The 25,734-nt window shown below is 43.3% G+C and overlaps 1 protein-coding gene across 1 annotated transcript in view; it reads left to right on the forward strand.

The window, feature by feature from the left end:
* Nucleotides 1-25,734, forward strand: part of LOC138250329 (arylsulfatase D-like) — a 951,998-nt gene that overhangs the window by 748,785 nt on the left and 177,479 nt on the right. The window contains exon 10 of the mRNA XM_069205095.1: nucleotides 19,066-19,187. Coding sequence (XP_069061196.1) covers nucleotides 19,066-19,187 — 122 coding nt within the window. The remainder of the gene's footprint in view (nucleotides 1-19,065; nucleotides 19,188-25,734) is intronic.

Here is a 25,734-nt window from a genome sequence, read left to right on the forward strand (position 1 = left end):
CTTACCTCAAAGACACCAAAGATGTCCTCAATCTGATTGAGAGTGTCAATTCCATCATCCAAGTTCAAGTACTGATCACTTTGGATGTAGAGGCCTTGTACACGAATATTACCCAGGAAGCTACGCTACAAGTCATGGAGTCTGCCCTCCTCCAGAGTTCTTGGTCTTCTTCCACTCCTGTTCATTTCGTGATGCAGTGTGCTACACTGGCCATGACGCAGAACTTCTTTCAATTTGAGGATTCTTTGTTTCATCAGATCTGTGGGACTTCCATGGGCAGTACATTCGCTCCAAGTATGGCATGTTTATTCATGTACCATTTTGAAAAATTGTTCATTTTACCTACATCCAATCCTTTTCATGATAACATCAAATTGTGGCGAAGATATATAGATGACATCCTTGTCATTTGGCAAGACTCCGTACAGGATGTTGATCTCTTTGCCAATTGGGTCAATACTTTGGACCCGATCTTGAGATTCACCGCTCATACTTCCACCACTCAAGTTCCTTTCTTGGACTTAATGATCAGGATTGTTGACGGTAAACTTGTGACCGATACTTACCATAAGAGTACTGACCGGAATAGCCTGTTTTTATACGATAGCCACCACCCAAAGGCCCTGCGTGACAATCTCCCTGTTGGGCAATTTTGGAGGTTACGTCGTAATTGCAGCTCGGTTAAATCTTTTGACATTCAGGCACTTGAGTTGAAACATTAATTCCATGATCGTCATTATCCTAAAAAGATTATTAACCCAACCTATAAGAGGGCTCGCAACAATCACAGGGCGGCTTTGTTAGCTCCTGCTGTGAGGGGATCAGAAGCTTGTATAACTTGTGTATCCACATACACTCCTTTGTCCAACACTGTTAAAAAACTAATCAATAAGCGTTGGAGCATTTTACAATGTTGGGGTCCTCAGATTCTGAGACCGCTTTTTGCTTTCAAAAGATCATCCAACATTAAAGATTTAGTTGTTCATACACGTCCACGCATACAAGGAGATATGTCAAACCAGACAACTTTATGGAATCTCCCCCAGGTCACTGGACACTACCCGTGTGGCTCTTGTAATGTTTGTTGCTTGACCAAACGGGTTGACCAATTGGATGTGAAATATGTTGGCACCTGGTATCTGAACAGACATACGAATTGCAATAATCGACAATGTATCTATATGATCACCTGTCCCTGCAATTTACAGTACATTGGCATGACGACCAGACCTATCAAACAGAGAATTAATGAACATCGAAGTAACATCAGGTGCTCTTGTATTACTACTAAATTAAGTTCACATTTCCTGGAAACACACCATGGCCCTGACGACTTATGGTGGGTAGTTTTACAGGTACCCAGACATAATGACAATGATCCCAAGTATCTATTTCGATCCAGTGAGGGCCTTAATGATGAGATCCCGTGGTGTACTCTATCACCCTAAAAGAGTTCCATTTTTGCCTTCTCCCTGACTGTATACCCTTTGACTGTTGTAATTTTCAACTATACTTACTACCGTATTGATTTTCCATATTACCTATATAGGTTCGCGAGAATATGCCCTTTATACTGTTACTTGTACAGGAATTTGGCATATATCCAGCCTATCTTTGCTTTTACCCTGTACATGAGTTTTGTACATGATTTTTGTCACTTCTATACACATTAGTGTCTTTGTATTGGCTATATGTTCTTATTTTTTGCCGCTATCAATGGATAGCATTCAATACCCGTCAGTCCCTTGCCCTCCATGCTCTTAGTTGGCTTCCACACACTCAACTATGGCTTCCTTGGTAAACCCTACTACCAACATGGCCCCTGCCTTGTTGGTATGTAGTCCCTTTTCTAGTTTCATGACCGGAATCGGACACTGCCTAGTTCCGGTTTCTACGCGACTACTCGCGCTCCGTATTTCGGATATTTAAACCCCCCCGGGATGCTGTGCTACTGTTTCCAGGCACACGACCTGGGATAGGTTCACCGATGGACCAGAGGCAGACTACAAGTAAGTCCCCCCTGTTGCTCTGTCCCGAGCGTTCATTTGCAAATGCTCTGTTAGTTTTTTACTACATACACAAGCCTTTGCCGGCTCAGTCACAATCTCCTTACGCATCCGATGTGTACCCATTTGGCTCTCCTGATTTATTTAATTGCGACTCGTTTACTTGGCTGGGAACTTGAATCTCTATGTTCCAGCACCAGTGTTAGCAGCATTTACTGGTGATTTAATGGCCTTGACATATGTTTTTTTCATTTTTTTCAGCTAATCACATTACAACCTTACGTTTTCCAACAAGGCCTAATCTTTCTCTGTGGCATGGTGCTTATATCTATGTCTACATTTACAGCTAGATGCTCATTAACATAGTTGAGACTCGTTTTGAAGTCTTACTTAGTGACTTCATGTACATGGTGTACCTATAAACTACATTTGATCTGTTTACGATTATGTATTCTAGCTATGCATTATAACATTATTTTTCTACACCAAGTTTAGTTCCTTTGGTTTGAGGCTTGCGCGTTCCTAAGATGCCCTTTCTCTACTAGGGGATGGTAAGCATCTGTGTTTTGTTCATTGTGTCACACTTTGTTACGGGGTGACTGCGTTTTTCACTTTTCCTTCACTTTGTAGACACCAATGTATGTCTTTTTCTGTTTACATACAGGGCGACCTACTGACCAATTGACAGTGACAAGTAGTCCTCGTTCAGTAAGTGACTTTCCAGCACTTAGCTTTTTTTGTGTAACAAGGAGAAGTAGTCATTGCGGTCCTGATGAAGCGCCAAAGGATAATTTTTTGACCGCAGAGGCGCGAAACATGTTGACCACACTGTGTTAGGACTAGGTAACCACCTTTTTTCCTTTCCATAGGAGTACAGTGGGACATTACTCCCCGTATTAACTCCTCTTGTTTTCTTTTTTAATCTTGACCTGATCCTTTTTCTGAGTTATTAAATTATGATGCCTAAGGCTCAGAGTCAATTTTAACTCTTTTGTCTCTCCCTTGTTTCTTTCTTTTTGTCAGTACTTTCTGCAGACCTCACTATTTCTGCTATATTATTTTCGGCTGAGTGCCACCACCTTGTGTCGGGTGGCCCGCCAGACATTGCAGTGCCGGTCTGACAAGGAGATTACCCAATGATGATACTTAGCATCCTAGTGGATGCTTCGGGGCTCTCCTGACAATACTGACACTTCCTCTCCCTGCATGTATCTGTATTGGAACAGTGTACTACTTCTATTGAACTCACCATCACTCATCAACAGCCATTTGCACCCCGACAACTCCCTCTATGACGGACTCGAAACTCAAGACTTCAGCTTACCCAGAACACAGCAGCCAGACTCCTCCTCGACCTCTGAAGAAGTATGCACATATCCACAAACCTCAGGAACCTACACTGCCTCCACGTAAATAAACAATACCAATTGAAGATGCTGACCCTAACCTACAAAGCCTTGCACAACCAAGGACCAGCCTGCCTCAACCACCGGCTAACCACCCCAACAGATGCCTTTGCTCAGCATCCCTTTACCTCACCCGCATACCGCACATCTGCAGGAGCAACTACAGAGGATGCACCTTCTTCTACCTGACAGCAAAATCCTGTAACAATATGCCTATCCACTTAAGGTCCTCCAACTTCTTCCAAGACTTCAGAAGACAACTCAAGATCTAGCTCTTGGACTTAAGTCAGGCCAGATTACACACAGCTGACACGATGCCTGGATACCCTCCCGGGTGTTAAGTGCGCCTACAAATCCAAATTGATTGATTGACTGATTGAGCTGGTTTGTGTCACTCCTCCACTACGCAACATGGTGCAAGAGCAACATAAACCTTACATGTGATTTATGAAGCCATGCAACCCCACTTTGTGTGGCCCTGAGTGGTTCCATATATCTAGAGTAAGGCAATGCAGCACAAAATGCTGGGTTGCTTTGCCCTACCCTGGGAAGGCGTTCCATGAGCAATGCATGGGTATCCCAGCCAACTGCCCTCCTTTTTGATGCCTTCCCCGATTTACCAGAACTGGTAGACCTGGGAAAGTGCCAAAAAGATACACCTTCTCAGATGAGGCATAACGAGGAGAAATATATTATTTATTACTCGTTACTTCCTCTTTCTATGTTCACTGTATTCTGCAGTGCACAGAAAGAGAGGAAAATGACTCTCAGGATTGTTTTTGTGCAGGAATGTTTTCCTTCCTGCACAAAACAATCCTGCCTACAACACAGGCACTCTTGCTCCAAGATGCAAGGGTGCCTGTGTTGGTGCTAGATAGCACATTGTGGGCCAGCAGATTTACTCTTCCGCAGCGCAGATTGAAATAGGAATATGCCTCTAAGGATTGTTCTTGTGTAGGACAGTTTGCCTTCTCATAAATAGGCCCCTTAATTTCTTAACTCTTTTAAAATGATGCTATGTGTTAATAGTAGGTGTAAGGAGGCCGCTGATTAGTTGTGCAGCCTGCACAAGTAATGGGTCCGCATTTGACCTCCAATGGGAACCAAACACCCCTCTGTAGCACATGACTTTCTCACGGTAGCGAAGCAGAGCAGTCCAAGGCCTAATGAAGTGAGGTGGTATAGGCTAGTAATCGCCATTCATGGGCACACAATAAAAACACATGCTACTTAATACTATGCAGTAATTTACAAATATAGATAAGGCTGATGAAAATAGAATATGATGACATTGCATAATTACCTCTGACCACATAACGGGGTCCAGACCAAGAAAACACACATCAGAATATAATTTTAGGAGTAAATGCAATAATCAATAATCATGGGGAAATGCGCTTATTAATGTCAATAAAGTTTATACCTTTTGATCAGAAACAAATGCCACCATTATTCTTTGAAGTCCCAGACCCAGCTCTCCCCATGTTGCTGCATTGCTCTTGCTCCTGTCTTCTTGTTTTTTCCTTGTTTACACTGCTTTCTCCTTGCTTTTTCCCCCGTTTTTGTGTGCCTTCTCCTTGCTCCCCCTATTTTTTTGTGCATTCTGCTTGCTTTTTCCAAGCTTTTTGTGTGTTTTCTCCTTGCTTTTCACTCGTTTTAACTGCTTTCTCCTTGCTTTTTCCTTGTTTACACTGCTTTCTCCTTGCTTTTTCCCCAGTTTTTGTGTGCCTTCTCCTTGCTCCCCCTATTTTTTTGTGCATTCTGCTTGCTTTTTCCAAGCTTTTGTGTGTTTTCTCCTTGCTTTTCACTCGTTTTACCTGCTTTCTCCTTGCTTTTTCCCACATTTTTTGTTCCTTTCTACTTGCCTTTCCCCCCATTTCTTGTGCTTTCTACTTGCTTTTTCCCATTTTTTATGTGCCTTCTCCTTGCCTTTCCCTCATTTTCACTGCTTTGTCTATAATTTTCCTTTGCTGCTCCCTCATGCTGCCTCTTATTTCCCACCTCCCTCCTAGCCCCGCCCACCACCTCCCGGCACCCTTCCGTCTTCCCAGGACCCACTTAATGGAGGCCCTAGCGCAAACTCATTGAGCAGGTCCCAGGCCCAGCTCAAGCCATGCTGCTGCATCACTCTTCCTCCTGTCTTCTCCTTACTTTTTCAGCACCTTGAGACCCCCTCACAGGTGATTTGCTGTGCCTTATAAATCCTTGATTGGTTGATTGAATAAAGCATTTATAATGACAATAAAGCTTATACCTCTTGGTTAGTAAAAACTGTCAGCATTATGCTTTCAATGAAGAATTTAAAAATAATTATCACCTGGGCCTCGGTGTATTTCTTCATATATTCTCAACATTGAAGACATTGAAGATGCAATTGTCAATTTAGCCCATGGAGAGCATCAGATTTTGATCACAGCACCTGTAACAATAGGCTTCATCCCTAGAAGATGCTGCACAACATGTACACTTTTTTTTAATTCTTCAGGCCACAATAATTGCAGCCATAGACTTTGCCACCAGAGGGTGCTGTACGCCCAACTGTAGAGCCCATGCTAAAGCCAGTGGAGTGCTTGAAAATACTTCTTAAGCCTGGGGTAGTAGTCATATTTTTCCAGACCCTGCAGAATTAGGGTCACTACATCCCCAAACGCTTCCTTGAGCCCTTTGGGGCAAGCTGTGGTGTCTCTGCAGCTTCCCCATGCTTTTTTAGGTTCTCTGCCGTAGCCACTCTGTGCAGGGACTTCTGCAAGCCGCAGAAAGGTGTTAGTGTCAACCCCGCAGGGCATTATGAGGCACTACTTTGTGAGTGGTGAATATTTAATTAGTGGCTCTCCTGCTGAGCCAGGAAGAGACCCTGGTGGTCATTACAACTTCGGCGGTCTTTTTACAAGACCGCCGAGGGACCGCCGTGCGGAAGACAGCCAGTAGTGGCGGTTTGCCGCTCGGCGTATTATGACTGTTGGCTGCTATCCGTCCTTTTTCCAACGGAGAGCCGCCAACAGCCATACTGGCGGGCGGCGGGGAAGTGGAGGTTGCTCCACCTTCACCGCCACGCCAACAGAACACCGCCCACCGAATCACGGCCTGTGATTCGGCGTGGCGGTGTTCTGTTGGCGGTGTGGTGTCGGCGGAGCAGCCCCCATGGCTCCCGTCCCCTCCCGGAGGATCGACGGAACAGGTAAGTCGATCGTCTGTTAGGGGAGGGGGGTGGGTGAGTTTTATGTGTTGTGTGGGTGCATGGGGGTGTGCGTCTGTGTATGTAGAGGGGGTGTGTGAGTGCGTGTATGCTTGCGAGGGTGTTGCGTGTTTTGGGAATGAGTGCGTGTATGTCTGTGGGTATGTCTGTATGGATGTGTGTGTGTATGTTTGTATGTGGGTGTGCGTGTCTGACTGTGTGTGTGGATGTAGGCATGTATGTTGGTGTGTGTGCGTGTGTTGGTGGTGCCTGCGTGCGTGTGTGTGTGTGTGAGTTCTGTGATGTTGGGGGTCGGGGTGGGGAGGGGGGCCCTGCCACCTTTGGTAATTGGGATATTGGATACCGTGTGTTGCAGCGCTCACTTAACTCCTAATTAGACCCAAAGTAGAAGAAGAAGGTGGGTCGTGGGCTGTGAACCATCTTAACGACTTTGCCTCAGTGCATTGCTCTAGGCTTACAGAATGGGAGAGTTGCCTATGAAAGCAGCCAGTCTAGGTGCAGGTGCAGCTTGCAGGCTGTCTGACCCTCCCTTTCACTGAACCTGTTGCTTTCACTTTCTGTGAATGGTGAATTGGAGTAATTATATGTGGCTGCCAAAGAAGTGTTTTGGCGGATTGTAGCTTAAGTAGAATTCTCAGTACGTCTTTTTCGGCTATTACCTACATTGTGGGAAAATCAGTTCAATCGTCTCCTGGTGTTAATTTTATTTATAATTTCATATAATCTTATATATTTCATACTCCACATTTTCTTGAGTACACTATGACAGCAAAAAGCCAAGGTCTGGAAGAATAATCTCTACAAGATGTTGCCAAAAGCCTGAGGGTCTGATTTAGATTTAGGTCTGATTGCTCTGTCACAAACATGGCGGATGGTCCATCTGCTGCAGTACAATTCTATCATATTCTATGGAAATTGTAATACAGCGGAAAGAACAACCATCAGGTTTGTGACAGAGTAACCAGTCTGCCAAGATCTAAAGCAGGCCTTAAATCTAATCTGCTAAGGAGCAAGGCATTGCTTCTGGGTATCTTGAGAAAAAAGTAAACTATTCTGGTGTATTTCATGAGATCTGGTGAAGAACACCCTACAGGGGCAGTTGATTTGTTATCTATGAAAAAGGTGATAAAACAAAATCACAATTGGATGTTCTAGTGGCGGATACTGAAAGGATTGTTAATGATTTGTTATGTAATAAGAAAACCCCTGATATTCCTTTCACCGGTATCACCAAAATAGAGCATTCTTTACAATGTTCTCCAAACTCAGTTCCATTGGTGAGTCCTTGTGAGAACAGTCAGAGAATCCCACAGGTTGACCACTTTAGCGATACCTCTTTAATGCTTGAATATATCCCCATTTAAGACTGCTTCATCAGTCTCAAGTAAGATTATCTCAGAGAGAATTGCGCTATTATCACAGAATAAGGGAAAGTCAATGGATTTATTTCTGTAGTACACCTTGTGCTAATGTCCCGTCAGGGTCAAATCTATCTGTGGGATTGTAACTATTGCTCAATCCTTCAGTGAATCTCCCTGACGATTATGTCTGCTCCTCTGAAACACTTCAGTGCCTTGAGAGAAATTTGTCCTCTGTCATTAATCTTCTAGAAAAGACTACTGACAGCCCAGATCATATCTCAGACATACTATTAGTAATCCTGAAGGAACTCCCTATGAAATCTGAGGGGCCAAATGTTCATTCATATTGGGACTTGCAAGGCTAAAAAAAGAAAATATTAGCCTCAGCAGTTGTTTTGAACCCAATCTCATCTGACTTCGTACCTCTTCAACTGTCTGATGCTTTGTAAAATTGTCCCCAATATCTCAAAACTTACGAGACAAAAGTGTAAAGGAGACAAGACGAAATTATATCTTTGGCCTTTATTGTCTTATTTGAGGAGGATTCATTATTTTTAAATCAATCTGTTTTGCTGAATCTTTTGGTTCAGGTCAACCAACTCAAGTTGATAAGGAGTAGTGATCTATAATTGGTGGAACTATTAGGCACATGAGTAAAGAAGAAAACAAGGGTTACATTTCGGTCACCAGTTATTGTAAACTTGATATTGAACATCTGTTAGTTCCTTTTGGCACAAGGAATTGATATTGCTTCCTCCCCTCTCAAAAGTAAGGTTCTGCCAGTGGGTGGGAATAATTATTTGCCAAATCTAAATCTCATTGGATAATGTACAGTATCACAGGAAGAGATGGTCACTAATGCAAAATGAACACTAGTTTTATGTAAGGCTGACTACAGGGAGTTCTCATGTAATGATTATAAGTCTGGCCTGAAGCCAAAAAACGATCACGTATCTCAATGGGCTTGGTTAGCAGGTCTGTTAAATAGTGGGAAAGTGGCTGTTCCAAGTGGGTAGAGTTGAGTTGCTTAGTAGTGTGATCCACTCTATTAAAATTGTTCCATGCAATATAGCTGGGTGCTGGAATAACCTGGGGAAAATCAAGTCTTTGGATGTTATAAATCCAGTGGTAATTTGTCTACAAGAAATGTGGGCACCTGCCGCTTTTGAGGTTGAAAATTACTATGTGATTAGCTGTATTGCCATTAAGTCAAAGAGAGGCTATGCTAGTGGTGGCTTAGCAACATTATTGTCTACAAACTTTACTTGGACGTATCAGGTGTATCGTCCTCAATCAAATTTACTAAACTGTACTGTATTTCCAGAGCAGAATTCAGGTTCCTGTTCTGTTTTTCCTTTTATTTTATTTAACCTCTATATTCTACCTGGTCAAGAAAGCAACCACGTGTTAAATGAGTTTCTTCATTCTATAAATATGATAATGCGAAAAGTAGCTATATCAAAGGTCCTAAAAATGGGGATTTCAATGCTACTTTCTCTAACCACTCACTTGCTTTATTTGAGGATTAAGAATGGAAAGCAATTGTTAATATACAGACCACTGTGTTCCCTGCCTGCTCTAGGGCTAATTAAAGAGCAATGCCTCTCCTTGAGCCATGCAGGGAACATGATTTAATTATCCTTAATGGGAGAATACAGAGCGACATTGACTATGTTATTGGCTCACTTACTTTTTTTCCTCATGTTTCGGATCTAAAGGTGATCAACAATATGTGGCTTGATCAAAATATTTTACTCCTTACTATGAATGGGAAAGCTGGCGATGCACACTTATGGCAGATCCCTGGTAGTGATGATGTGTTGTTTAGTGCTGTGCATAGGAAGATATTTTGTACTAAGTAAGATGAGCAGTCGCTATCAGTAGAATTTAAAAAAAATGTTGAAACCCTTCCCCCATCAGTTTGGCGATATGTTGATATATTCGAGGAGCATGTTGAAAAAACTTGTGAGGGTAAACCCAAATCTGGTAGGTGGCCTCTGTAAAAGATCCATAAGGCAGTCTAATAATTACAATTCGTTTGTTTGGGACATGTTAGAAATGGAGTCTCTAGTTGGCAGTCAGTTTACACCCTGTACTAGTAGGGACCCTCACTCCAGTCATGGCAAGGGAGTCACACACCTAAGATAACCCCTGCTCTCACCCCCTTGGTAGCTTGGCACAAGCAGTCAGCCTTATCTCAGAGGCAATGTATCAATTATTTGTACAGACACAGAGAAAACACCACAAAAGGACTCCACACCTATTTAGAAAAGTAGCCAATATTTATCTAAACGGAACAAGACCAAAACAACAAAAACCCAACATACACAGGCAAAGATATGAATTTTTAAAGTGAAAAAAGAGTCTTAATCTTTAGAAATCAATGGTTGTTTTGTTTTAGGCTGGATTTGGCACCACTTAGCAAGTCAGGACTCTCAGCATAAGTCTTTGATGTCTCTGAGACTTCAGAACAGGGGGCAACCTCAGACCAAGCTCTTGGAGAAACTTCAGAAGCAGGATTTCAGAAAGCAAAGTCCAATCCTCCTCAAGCATCAAGCTCTTCTCCTTGCCAGAGGTTCCTGTTGATCAAGAAGCAATCTGACATTGTGGGGTCAACAGTCTAATATTTATAATCATTTCTACCTTTGAAGTAGGCAAACATCAAAGGGAAATCTTTGTAGTGCACAAGACCCTGCCTCTTTCTTGCCATTCCCCAGCCACACTATAGGGGGTTGGTGACTGTTTGTGTGACGGCAGGCACAGCCCTTTCAAGTGTAGGTGTCAGCTCCTCCCTCCCCCTCCAGCCAGGAAGACTCGTCAGGATATGCAATAAAAACCTCAGCTCCCTTTGTGTCACTGTCTAGAATTAATTCACAAACAGCCCAACTGTCAGTCTGACACAGATGTGTACTCAGCAGGCAGGCAGAGGCACAGAATGGTTAAGCAAGAAAATGTCCACTTTCTAAAAGTTGCAAAAAGAACAAGTGATGGACGGAATGCAGAACAATGTCAAACATTCACACCCAGTACAGAGATGTGGGCCTAAATCCATAGTTTCTTTGCTACTTATGCCATTCCAGTTTGGACCCAGCCATATGCAAATCAATCTTGACCCTGTTTCCCATTGGAACAGTCCAGCATGAACTGCCAGGCCAGGTCTTCCCTGAACTGGAAACAAGCATCCTGGGACCCGCTTCGGTGTATTACCCTTTCTTATTTAGGCTAGTCTGACTCCAGTGGCATGGGGAGTATGGGTCCCCCATCCCACTTAGGGCAACAACTGCACAAAGAATAACTGATGGACGGAAAGCTGAACAATGTCAATCATTCATCCCCAGTACAGAGATCTGGGCCTAAATCCATTGTTTTTTGCTACCCATGCCATTCCAGTTTGGACCTGGCCATACGCAAATCAGTCTTGACACTGTCCAGCCCGAACTGCCAAAAGTGGCATTTTTCAAACAGACAATCTAAAAACCAACTTTACCAAAAGATGTATTTTTAAATTGTGAGTTCAGCAACCCCAAACTGCATATCTCCGTCTGCTCCCAATGGGAAATTGCACAAGATATTTAAAGGCAATCCCCATGTTAACCTATGGGAGAGATAGGTCTTGTAATAGTCGAATTTGGCAGTATTTCAGTATCAGGACATGTAAAACACAAAAGTAAATATGCTAGCTTTTAAATACATTGCACCCTGACCAAGGGGCTACCTAGGGCCTACCCTAGGGGTGACTTACATGTAGTTAAAAGGAAGGTGTGGGCCTGTCAAGTGGGTGCACTTGCCAGGTCACATTGGCAGTGCAAAACTGCAGACGAAGACACTGCAGTGGCAGGCCTGAGAGAAGTTTACAGGGCTACTTATGTGGGTCAGTAACTGTGCTGCCGGCCCACTAGGAGCATTTCATTTACAGGCCCTGGGCACACATAGTGCACTATACTAGCGACTTACCAGTAAGTCAAATGTGCCAATCATAGAAAACAAATTGCCAACATCCTTTAGACAGAGAGCAGTTGCACTTTAGCACCGGTTAGCAATGGTAAAGTGTCCACAGTATCAAAAACAGCAAAAACAAATTACAGCACAGTGTCCAAAAACAGGAGGTCAGAAGCAAAAGGTACAGGGAAACCACGCTAATAGCTGCCAGGTCTAAGAATTTATAATAGAAATCAAATAATGGACAAGATACAGCCCTGGCAAACTCCCAAGACAGGCCAAAGGTGGTGCATTCCTCCTCGGTTCCGTATCTTAAAGAAAGACTGGCCAATGGGAGTTAAAACACTCCATAACATAGACCGAATAACACTGTCAAATGCACCACTGAGATCCATGAAAGCCAAATAAACCAGGCCCTTCTTTGCAATCTCATATTTCCGGATAACAAGGTGCAAACTTAATCACTGTTCTGCCATCCCCAAACCTTCCTTGAAACTATATTAAGTGGCTCAAATTGAGCCATTTTTACTCCATTCTGTGCTCATTTCTGTGCACAATAATGCACCCCACAGTCTTAACCACATAATCCAAGAGCAAAATGGGCCTGTAACAATGGAGATTCTGTTGGCTACTTTTCTTAAACACTGGCACCATTGTAGCAGTGTACCGGGAAGTAGGGATGCCGGAAGAAGCTGTTGTGCAAAGCGTTTGTAATTACTGGGGCCCGCAGTTGGATGTTTTCCTTTTAAATGTCTTTGGGCACCCCACCAGGTCCCGGCGCCTTATGTGATGGGCTAGCCAATATTGCAGAAGAAACCGCATCCAACCCCCATTGAATTACCACTGGGAAATTTTGTACACCATCCATATCACCAACCATGGGGCTATCCCCATGGAATATGAATAGCTTGATTTGAACTGCTATAACCAATTGTCAGGATTAATATTGGATCCTCACCCCTCTGACATGGGAAATGAGGACTTTTTTCCATTAACAATTGCCCAAAAACCCTTAGAGTCCCTGGATTTACATGTGTGAACTAAGGGTTCTTATGTTACCTCTTTGATTACTAATTTCCTTGTTTGTAAATTGTCCTTGTCTCAGCAACACGCTGCTGATTCCTGGGCTTAGCAGTAAGGGCTTCACACAATTTTTGGATAGCATTTCTGCAGTCCTTATCAAACCACCCTGGGTTAGGGACCCTATAGCCCTTTTATGGCCTAAAACAGTATTTGTAATAGCGACGTTCACAACCTTGAATGCATCTAAAAGGTCGGAGGCAGGGAATTATAAGTTAACAGACAATTAACAATTAAATCAAGATTAGACCCAACAAGTGAGGTCAACAAGCTCTCCAACTTAAGCATAACACGCTATTCTTCTGAGACAGACCAGGCACACACAGAGAGACAGAAGGTTCAATACAACCTGGTAAGTTAAGGGCGAGCTCAAGAGGATTATGATCACCAATGTTGTTTTCAATCACCCCTCCCAAAATAACAAAATGTTCCATGTTCTTAGAGATACAAATATATTTTATAATTGTGCCTTTGTACAAACCAACAAAGATAGGGGGCTGTTTACTGAAGATCTCACAAGGTTTCCACTGTATTAGGTAAACCAAAGTTACATAAGGTGTTAAACAACTTCATGCCCCTGAGATCAGCTTGGGTACATAATAACTTATCAGATTGTGCCCAACTTGGCCTCCTACATCAATGACTGCATTATGAAATTAACAAGAAAAAAATTAACTTATTAAGTGAAATAATCCGCAAACTTTGAATCCCATCATGATTACATGCAATTGGGACAACTCTATAAACATTTGAAATTCAAATCAAAATAGCTAGACTACCCTGCGCTCTCTGGCCAGGCAAAACAACAGCAGGAACTAAAAAACTTTCAAAGCCATCCCACACAATTCCCTCTGAGACCAGGGACCTGTTTTAGAATTCTGCGGATAGGTTACTCTGTCACAACCGTAACGGATATTCCATCCACCGAAATCTAATTCCCATAGAAGCTAATGGGATTTGGATTTTGGGGAACAGGATATCCATCACCATTGTGACGGAGTAACCTGTCTGCTGAGTTCTAAATCAGGTCTCAAGTTTCTTGTAACATTATAATGTCAAACTTAGTAACAAAGTCCATCCATGCCAAATCCTGCTCTTTGGGAAGAATACTAGCAATATTCCAACTAACATGCTTTGTGCTAGGCCCTTTTGCATGGTCACACTCTTGGGAGGAGTAGGATTTGGTGCAAGTCAGTCATTAGATTCCAGGTCCATCAAAGGGGGAGAACAGGTTTGAATTTGGGATCGGAGGTCTAACAAATCTTCAAGCCATATAGGGAGGCTCAAAAGGCCAGGCTGCTTCCTGGGCTGCACATACGTATAAAAGTACCCTAGAGGAAGAATGTTAATGCAGCCATTCAAAGGATAATCCTTCTTGTGAATTTAAATTAAATGGTGGACTAAACTTGGATGCTTACAAGTAATGACTACTCAGTCTCCTTTCAAGTTCTTAGACACGAGGCCAATCCACCCTACCCTCCTTACAAAGATGATGGCATTGTACGCCTTAATGTGAAAGTTTGAGTTTTTCCCTAGCCAATGACACACTTCATTCTTATGTTGGGTGAGTTATTCCTCTGTGTCAGAGGACAGGGGTGGCACCCCTGTCATTACTGCAACGTATGGACAGCATTCAGAAGGGAGATTCAAATGTGGCTGATAAACCACTTCAGGCCAGGCAATACCTTTGTCACTGCATACAGTAGAAGTACTCGACCCCCGCAATGCACAATTCAACCCATTCGATGCATTTGAAATACCAACTGCTGGGTAGGCTAAATGGACTGGTGATTGATTTTTGGCAAATCCTTTACATACAGAGGGTAGGCACTCGTCTGCACTACACACACAAGTGGCAACAATCTCGGGCCTCCTGGTCCCACAGAACCCGCAGACCTTGTATGACCAGCTGAACCAATGGAACAGGCAGGGCCAGCTGCAGAGCTTACCCTTAACCCCTACAGAGTTCTTGACTATGCACCTCTGTTCACGTAGCCTAGAGTTACATGGCACGTTTAGGCTGCTGTTTCCTTTTGACAGGGAGCCCATTGTCACTCATGCAGGATGGAGATAACTCTTCGTGATCTCCACTGGATATTAAGTGGACCTAGGGCGCCTTGGAAATGATTCTCTTTGGTGATGTACTGTGAATGACCAGGGGATCACTAGTCCCAGAATGTTGTTGATAATCTGGGTGCCCTGGGGGAGGAGGGTATTAACACGTTTCCCCAAATCCAAGGATAGGGGCCTATCCGTAAGGTCAATCTCTATAGAGATTACCCTAACTGCTCTTGCCAAGAAGGAATCCAACATAGTACAGTGATGGGTGTTAGCTTTATCAATAGCTTTATCAGTATCCTTACCCGCAGGTAGCTTTCTCTTCCCCATGATTCTCAATAGAATGTCCCAGTTAGGGTATAGTTAGTGTATTGAAAAAAGGGGGTAGAATGGTGAAATCATACAGACGGAGAAAGAGTGAGGCAATTAATATTGACAGAAATTGTCCTGGCTGTAGGCAAAGACTAATGTTAGAAAAATGTTAGAGGTTAATGTCAACTCACGGCTGGAGTTCTTAAATCAATTGCGAGGATGGATTGCTCAGCCCGGCCTCTTCCGGCCAATGATGAGGGAAGGTGGGCCTCAGCACCTTATTGTGCTAATAAGAGCTCCTCACAGCAAGCCCCTCCGCCTGGGCAAAGTAGTGATTCCTGTAGGCTTTAGTCCCCCTGCAGCACAGCAACACAGACAGAAAGTAAGGCAGGCATAGTGGCGTCCCACGCCACGGCTCCTTATTGCACTAGTAAACATTCCTCACAGCAAGCCCCTCCTCTTGTGTGAAGCAGTGATTCCTGGGGGCTGCAGTCCTCCTGCAGCATGGCCACATAGAGAGGCAGGAAGCCAGGCATAGTGGTGTCCTGCGCCCCAGCTCCTTATCGCTCTAATAAGCTCTCCTCAGAGCAAGCTGCGCCTCCTGAATGAAGCGTTGATTCCTGGTGGCTGTAGTCCCCCCACAGCACAGCAAAACAGAGAAGAAAGAAGACAGGCATAGATGCATTCTGCTCTGCGGCTCCTTAACACAATAATAAGCACTCCATTTAAAGCAGTGATTCCTGGGGCCTGTAGTTCTCCTTAACACACCAACATAGGCAGGAAGACAAGCATAGTGGTGTTTTCACTAGTTACCAAATGTACAGGTTTTGTCATAGAATAACTAATTGAGTATGAAGGATTCTTTGATAAAGAGTTGTCTCAAAAAGCATTGAAATGTGATGGAGATGTTATGAAAAGCATAATGCAAGGGATTCTTTTTTAGAAATGGCTGAACTTCATTTTTGATTAAAATGTGTTTATTGAGCCTCATATAAATAAATTCATACAAACTGAAAAGCTTGGATGAGCAATTAAACCTCTGCTTTAGCTCAAGTACATGACAGTGCTCCATTGTGACGCATATGACAATCTCCAAAGGTGGAAAGGTGGTTTACACCACTATAAATATAAAATTATTTTGCACTTCAAAAAGATCTTGAAGAATGCTTGTGTGTTTTTGAGTGAATTCCAAACACTCAATTCTACCTTTTCTTTAATTTAGCACTCACATTATAGATTTCAAGAACCCAGTATCTGGAAAAAATCCAGATCTAAAATGGAAATGGGAAGTGTCTGCATTATCCTGCTCACTGAAGTTTCACATTTGATGACTAAATGCAGAATCCAAACCCAACACTTATACTTCTGAGAGGAAGAAACAAAAAAGTGCTAACCCTATCCTTCTGTTGAGATGCTTTTTTACAGTGTAGCTCTTCCCTGACTTGTGCCACCAAACATTGTTTGAACTTTATATCGTCTGATATTGTGCTTCACAGACTGAAACATTTTGAGGTGGTCAGCAGAGGGAGAAAGCACATAAACGAGAACTCTGCAATGACACCATGGCTACTGTAAACCCAGTCTATTAAGACTTGAGTCTTATCAAATAATGAAAAGTTGGGATCAACATTTTATACAAGCATTGTAGAAAGATAATACTGGATCTGCTAAAACAATGGTTAGCTGTTTCTTTTAACTTGTGCCCTTCTCTGTATGGAGAAATTAGTACCAGAGCTACGCCACCCTCTTTGTGGTTTAATCTGTTTCTCTGCTTGCCTGGTTGTTTGGAGCCTACGATCATTTAGGTTGTGTACCTGCCTGGCTGTTGCAGGGTCTTAGAAAATAAAGAAGTCAGAAGCATATGTGTAATAATTTCTTGAGGCCAAGAGCTGTGTCCTCTCAGTATTCACACCAGGCTTTGTTGATGGTATGTTTTTGCCTAGCCTGGGTCTGTTTCTTTAATTTTGTTTGATTGATGTGAAGCATCTAGAAAGCTAATTTAGGTTGTACTACTGTTATTGCTTAAAAACTACTTAGTAGAAAACTGATCCAGAGAAAATGTGTCCGACACAGCTGAAATTCACCAGCACAGCAAGAAGATTCAAGTACACAACAACCATCCAGCGCAAGCTTCAACAACTACAGTCTCACTTGTTAAACACTGTTTAGCTTCACCCTATCAGCATTGCCTGCTGGGTTCCTTTGAAATCCGGAGAATCTAAAGAAGATCCAGCAACAAAAAAGCTCAAATTGAATCTGGCATGCTGACGTCTACCATTGAGGGCTAAAGGGCAACTTCTTCTGTATAAACTTTAATCTTCTTCACCACACATTGCACCTAAGGGTATTTGAAGCTTTTGTTAGGACATCATTTTAGGCTTGCCTCACTGGACTACTTTTCGTAACATTTAAACCCAGAGAGAGAATCCTTCATCTATCACAATTTCTCAATTAGGCAAATTTTGTTCACTTGTTGTTTGCCCTGATAGGGCCTTTGATTATGCTAAATGTCCCACAATGGGATTTATTGAGATTGTAACTTTCCATATGGACTTGCATTCTTATTCATTAATTCTCTTGTTACTGGTGGCCCCAATCCTAAATACTTAGGCCCTCATTATGAGTTTGGTGGTCCTCCACCACGGGACCTCCAGACTCGTAGGAAGGACGCCACCACCATTGCGGTGACGCCCTCTCCCCCACCCCGAGTGTATTACAATGTCTGCTCCAGGCTGACTGGCGGTAACATTGTAGTATGCGGGAACAGTGCTGCAATATTGGTTTCTGCTCCCTTAAGGGAGCTGAGGCCAATACCGTACCACACATCACCCTTGGATTGCGCACTGTCTGCTAAGCAGTGTGTATTCCGACGGTGCTGGGCATGTGGGGCCCTGCACTGCCCATGAATTGGGCATGGGCAGTGCAGGAGCCCCCTATGGCCCCTGCACTGGCTTTCCACCTGCCCACTATGGAAAGGCTGGCGAGAAGCTAATTTGTATTCAGTTAGGCGGCTCTGAGTTTAGCGCACCCCTGGCTGAGTACAACTCAGCCGGCTGTCACCTCATCGGGAACTGTGTTCCTGGTGGGGATGGCAGTCTTTTGGCAGGTCCACCTACCAAGGTTGTAATGTGGCAGTTGAACTGCATGGAGGGTAGCAGTCCTACCTTCATCGTGAGTGTGGTGGTCATCGGAACGCCACACTCATAATGAGGGCCTTAGCCTTTTTTTTATATTTTAATGGCAATTCTACTGGGCAGTTACAAAATTTTAAGTATTCAATTCGAAGAGATAAGTTTTAAGATTCCATCTATAAAGAACCGAGTTATGTTTCTGACTCAGGTTATATGGGATGGTATTCCAGAACCATAAGCTAAAGAGTGATAAATTGCTACCTACCATAGAGGGCAAACAACCTAAACATCTCTTTTTTCTGAAAAATTGCAATTTTGGGGATATCATGTTATAGCTGTTCTACAATTTCACAATTTGTATATATTGATATTCCATTACCCTAAAGAGAGTGGATATATGTAGCTGGTTAAAAGGCTTTGATACAATTTGGAAAGCCTGGCTCCTTGAGCGAGCTTTGAAGAAAACATGTTCTCAATAGCAAAGCTTATTTTAAACTGAAATAGTGATGATTTGTAAAATACAACTATAACCATGACTCCTCCATAAACAGATATTGCCTGCTTCTCTTAAACCAGGGTAATTGATGGGCGAAACCTCATGCCTTTACTTCAAGGACAAGTTCTTCATTCAGAGCACGAGTTCCTGTTTCACTACTGTGGGATACATTTGCACGCAGTGCGCTGGCATGAAAAGGACAGTGAGTATTGATGAACTGGATAGATGTTGAATGTGTTGATGAAAGTATTACTAGTTCAAATGAAGAATTGAAAAGTACTTTCATAAAAATAAATAGTATTTCAATGTGATAAAATCATGCCTGAGCACACTCATAAAACCTCCATTTATGTCTCTATTTTGCAGAATATATCAGATGCAAATAGGTAAATAGCAATAATGTTTTTTTTTTGAGAAAATCAAATTCCTGCTCCAAATTCAATCTGAGACTCTGCTGTGGGTCAGCTCTCATCAGTTCATTTAAGTTAAAATTAAATATTGATTGTGTGAGATGAAATGCAACACACATCATCATCGAAATATGAAAACATAATTAAAGTCAGAAGGTAAAAGGAATGAATTGCTTTAGTTGAACTTCATTTGTCCTATCTCTGTTGTGAAAGGTAAATGCTTGAGGAGTACTTAAACACTAAAACAATCAAGAGTTCTTGCAGAGTCATTTATCATCAATTGGATAATCACTGCAGTCAATTAATGAACAACCATGTGCATTACAGTTCCATAAATCTGTAAATAATGACACATTCATATGGGTAAAGTTGAGACCGAATTTCCACAGCACAAGCATATTTTGATTTACAAATAACTTTGGTGCCATTTGACTAATCCTCACAAAACCTTCCAAAAAAAAGGCTCATCCACATCAGCTCCTTCCTGGAAGAATTTGAGGTGATCCCTTGAGGGTGCTTCATGTGATTTGGTGTAAATCTATTTTGTAGTTTTTGAGCTATTTGCATATTTCATGCCATGAAAGATCTGTGGGTCAGCAGATTTTGAGACAATCAGCAATGATGTGGCAGCAGCCATCTTAGTCCTTGGGGCTCAATCCCTTGCCCTAGAAAATAACCTTAAAAACATATAAGGGGAATGGGTAGGGACACCATGCCTCCCTAGGCCACTTGATGGAGTCTCAAAGGGATCTCAACGGTCCAAAATCATATATATATTTTTTAAAGTGCTATACATTTGCAGTGAACCCACAGCAAAATTAGAAAAAATTAAGGCATTCATTCTCTAAAAAACAACACCCCTGGAGTGGGCCCAGATCAGCCCATATGAATAAAAAAAGGGAGGAGGGGGCATGCGGCCTCCCTCTCCAAACCTTGAACAAGCCATGGGGACCTGTTGCCTGGGCCTATTTTGTTAATATTAAAGGGATCAAGCACTCAGCCTCCCCTCCCTCCAATGAGAGCCTCTTACAAGCCCTGGAGACTGCATCCCCAGGGCCTGATTGACTTTTAAGGGGGAGGGATGTACTGCCCCAGAGACCCCATTCAGTGGGCTACAAATCTGAAAAGGGGGAGAGGAGCTCATGGCCCCCTCCGTGAGCATTGAAGAGGCCCTGTTGACCCCATCCCCCAGGGCCAGTAAATTACAAAAAGGGAGGGGGTTGTACATGGGACTTTATCCTGTGTAACTGCAGCACCCAACAAACATTGAAAAAATGGCCAGTTCCTGCCAGGGAAGCTTGTGGGGACCTGGGGCTCCCCCTATTGTCCCCACCCAAATCAAGTTTGTGGGTGTCCCAGTTGATATTGGTAGCCCACCAAAAAATAAAGTGGCTGGCTTCTGACATAATGGTGGCTGGAGAGCTGGCTGTAGCTGCAGTTGCCCTGGGTGCTCACAGGGCACACAAAACAATAATTAAAAAACAATAAAAATTGATTATAAATGAGTGACAGAAGCTATTCATTTATTGTTAACTGCTACACTAAGAAGGGAACCATAGTTCCCTGTGAGGGCTTTTTAAGTATATTTTTTGGACCCTGGTGGTGTCCCTAGCAGGGGCAAGGGCACAACTAAGCCATTTTGTAAATGTTGTGGGGGCTACCAGAAGTGCAGCAGCCCCCCAGTAACATAAACAAAAATCGTTGTCCTGGGTCATTAAATCCATGACTCCAGGAGAGCTTACCATATATTTTTGAAGCATTCCTAGCTGGAGCTGTGTACTCTTCAGCTGGAGTGAGGAGCCCCCTTGCGGTTTGTTCTACAGCTGCACTTTGTAGCCTGAAAACTGTTTGATGAATCTTCACAAAACTGTCCAAAAAAAGTCTCCATTGCATCAGCTTCTCCCTAGAAAGTTCTGGGATGATTTTGGTCCAGAAAGCATGCGTTTTGTGATTTAATATAAATCTGTTCACTAGTTTTTGAGAAATTAAGGCTCAAAACATTGTATACTTCATGCCGCAAAGGATCTGTGGAACCAACAAGCTTAAGATAAGATCTAATTGGCTGCCACCACATCAACAAAGATGAGGCGTCTGCCATGTTAAGACTCAGGACCTAGTCCCCTGTCGTGAAAACAAGGCAAAAAAGATATAGGAGAATACCCTGCCCCCAGGCCTGGTGGGAAACTCATGCCTGGCCAAAATGTTTTTTTTTTTTTTAAATGTTTATTTAACTGCAAGTTTGCAGTCAATCTGCAAATCCATGGTAACATATTTTTTAAAAAAAAAAGAAAGCACAGGCTCCCTTGCTTTAAAAAATAATAGCGCTGATGGGGTGGACAAGGGCCCAGGGGGAGGTGAATTGTATTTTGTAGGGAGATTGGGATGTGGCCCCTCCCCCAAAGCTTCGGTGAGGCACCAGCGAACCCCATCACTTAGGCCAATATAGAAATAAAAGGAATAGGGATGTATCCCCTTCCCTGAGCCTCATTGAGGTCCCGAGGTCCCCATCCCCTTGTGTAAATGTATAATTAAAGCATAGGGGGCATGCAGCTTCTCTCCCTAAGCTTTGTTGAGGCCCTGGGGACTTCATCGCCTTGGTCAATATGTAAGATATGTAAATTAGGGAAAGGGGCGTCCATGGCCAACGTCCCCGAGCCAATACTAGCCCCAAGGACCCCAGTCCTCAGGGTCCATAAGAAAATTGTGAGGGGGCATGTGGCCCTGCTCATGGGCCATAATATGGCCCAACCAGGCCCCTATCCCTTTGGGGCTGGCTCCATAAGAGTCTCATGGGTACCACCATCTCTAAAACACAATTGTTTACTTGCCTATGCTCTCAGGGGTAGAAAACTGTTCAGTGCTCCCACAAAGTGAGAGCAGGAAGCTGCTTCAACCATTTGGGAGCACATATGTTTCCCTGCCTGCTCTCTTTTGGGCAGAGAATCACAGATTGCGGGGTTGGAGCAATTTTGACTCCCACTACACCTGGAACAGGTGCATCCAGGTGAGCCGGTGAGGTTGCAGGGGCCTTGCGGCTCCCCCTAAAGGCCCCATCCTCACTGAAAAAGAAAGATGGTGGCTCCTGCAATAGCAGGGAGCCAGTGGGCCATGGGGGCACTGGGGCTCCCCACACAGCTCCCAACAAACATATTGCTGCAGGGTGCACCGGGTCGGCACCAGGGCACCCCAGTTTATTTTTTTTAAATATTTTGTTGGCTTCAGTGAAGTCTATGGGGCAACATACAGAGAGCTTACAGAGCAGTGGGAGACCTGGTGCTCCCCCTGCCGTCCACATTAAAAAATATAGATGTGGGTGTCCATGGTGGGCAGCGGGACGCCGAAAAAGTTAACAAAATATGCATAAATCAAATAATAAATGAGCAGCAGAAGCTGCTTAACTTCTTATTCGCTGCTCTAGGATGGATGCCCTTCAAGGGATTCTCATTTACATTTGGTAGCACCTGGTGGTGCCCCTAGAAGGAGGCAGGGACATATCCAAGCATTTATTAAATGTTGTGGAGGCTGTAGGGAGTACAGCAGCTCTCCAGCAACATTAAAGAATAATAGTAAGTCTCTTAGATCATTCAATCCGTGAACCCAGGAAAGCTTAGCATGTTTTTTTAAGCACACCAAAGTAGAGCATATGCTCCTTAGCTGGAGTGGAGCCCCCCCCTTGTGGTTGGTTATATGGTTTCAATTGGTAGCTTGAAATGGTTCAAAAAGACTCAGACATGTTGATATTTCTTTTAATAAAACTATATTTTGCTCTTTTATGGCAATCACTTTTATTAAATATTGCACTTTCTGAAGTATTGAAATATACATGTGACTATAATTATTGGTGATTATTTGACAATGGGTGTCCTTTATGTAGTTTGATATGCTGTCCCCATCATACAGCCAACAGGTGCACTATTTATATTTTGGTGCTCTGACCCTCTAACAAAGTCAGTAGGTCTGCTTTACATAAAATGACATCTTTATAAAATAATATCACATAATAGGTTGTGCCAGGCCCAATGCCCAACCTCCCAACACCCCACCAACAGTATATTAGGCACACCAAGCCCTGCTGTCAATCCCACACTAAGGGGCTTTTTACGACTTTGGCAGGCAGCAGAGGCCGCCCGCCAAAGTCCTGCCTCGGGATAACCACCTATGCGGCCGTCCCTCCGCGGGCCCTATTATGAGTGCAACAGCACCCATCGCGCTTTTCACTGCCCGTGATTCGGGCAGTAAAAAGTGCAACTGGGCTGCCCAAGAGGGCCCCTGTACTGCGCATGCCAAGTGTGGCCCGATGCCCCCCTTCCACCACCCTTTGCATGGCGTTCACCCATCATACAAAGTCTGGCGGAAAGGGGACTCTTAATCTGGAGCATCGCTGCCCTTGCGGCTTGTGACCGCCGAGACCACCATGCTGTTGACTGGTGGAAACCTGGTGGTGCCTGCGGGCGTAGCGTGGCGGCTCCGCCCTGGTTGTAATGTGGCGGTCGGACCGGCACAATGGCAGCAGTCCAACTGCCATACTCGTAATGAGGGCCTGAGTATGGCCATGGGCCATGCAAAGTGTAGGGTTGGCTGCCCAGTGTGGGGTTTGCTGTTTGGTTTGGGGTTGACTTGTTTGGCTACCTGCGGAGAGTTGGAAGTAGGAACTGACCAAAGGATTGGCCCTGCAGTCAATTCCAGACCGCACAGGCTGTGCGTAGTGTGGGGTTGACTACTTATGGGAGTTGGACGCAGGGCCTGGCTGCCAAGGCCATGGGTGGCATGGGGTTGGCTTACATATTGTAATAAAATATTGCTTTATGTTTTAAAAAAAACTAAATGTTCAATGTGAAAAACAAAGGCTATGGTGACATTATTGTTAGGTATGGTAATAATATCTCACTTTGAAATTAAAAAACGCAGAAATTCACTGAAAAAACACAAAGGTTAAAGTGATGTTACACTTACGTATGGTAATAACATCTTACTTTACATTAAAAAAAATTGAAATTCATTGGAAAAACCAAAGGTTAAAGCGATGTTATAGTTAGGTGAAAATGTCAGTTTAAACAGAACATTTTAAACTCAGAAAAACCACTGAAATTTACCAGTTATAGATAACCAAAGTAACTATAACGCACACCCTTGCCATGCACTGAGTATGATCTAACATTTTATATTGTGGGGTGCCACAGGGGTCCTCGCTCAGCCGCACCTTACTCAATATCTATGTGGCCCCTCTCGCAACTCTGGTGCGATCATTTGGGTTTCAGGTACTCTCTTACGGGGACGACACTCAGATCATCATTTCAATATTCTGACAATTTGCTTACTGTGGCAGAGATGTTTAAACACTGCATGATAAACATTGGGATCTGTATAAAGGGAAAATGTCTGAAATTAAATGCAGAAAAGACAGAAATCCTTGTCTTTGGGGTACAGCACTTGTAGTCAGAGATGTGGTGGTCAGACATGTGCGCCCTCTTTCCCACTCCAGCTGAGTCAGCAAAAAACTTGGGAGTGATATTTGATAACACCCTTACCTTTGATATGCAGCTTAGCAAGGCTACTAGCCCCTGCTTTTATGTTATTAATATTTTGAAAAATGTTTTTCTCCTCATTCCATTGGAACTTAGAACAGTAGTAGTCATGGCTCTGATTACCTCTTGCCTTAACTACTGCAACACATTATATCTAAACATCAACAAATAATTTCTCAGGAAACTCCAGGTGATTCAGAATGTGGATGCCCATTTGGTACTGAATATACCTAAACGTTCATCGGTTAGAGAAGGCCTACATTCTCTTCATTGGCTTCCTGTCACAAAGCGAGCGACTTTCAAAACCCTTTGTAGAGTGCATGAGCCCTTCACCAGCAGGGGTCTATATCCCTGAAGTCAGCATTTTAGCGGTACTGTCCCAGAAGACAATTGAGATTGTCTTCTCGAAAGAAGGTGATCGTCCCTAGTTTCCGAAAGACCAGATAGAGTGGCTGCACTTTGTCAGTAGGGGCTGCAAAACTATGGCACATGTTGCCTACCCACATACCCAGCTTAGATTCCCAGATGACCTTCCATAAACTACTGAAGACCTGTTTTTTTTTTCTCTTCCATAATTGTACCCTTTTTGTATTTTCTGCCACTGGCAGCGCTTTGATGCCTATTGGCATAATGCGTTCTATAAATCTTAAATATAAATATTACTCATGATATGTTCTATGACATCATTGATAACATCACTGATAGCCTGCAAAATTATTTTTTTTATTGACAACAATGTGCTTGGCTAATGCATTATTCTGGTTGGCCTGTATTGCCTCCAAAATATCCTGAAACCCATTAACAAGGTAATTAA

This window comes from Pleurodeles waltl, chromosome 8 (genome assembly GCF_031143425.1).
Source record: "Pleurodeles waltl isolate 20211129_DDA chromosome 8, aPleWal1.hap1.20221129, whole genome shotgun sequence".
Classification (NCBI taxonomy): Eukaryota; Metazoa; Chordata; class Amphibia; order Caudata; family Salamandridae; genus Pleurodeles; species Pleurodeles waltl.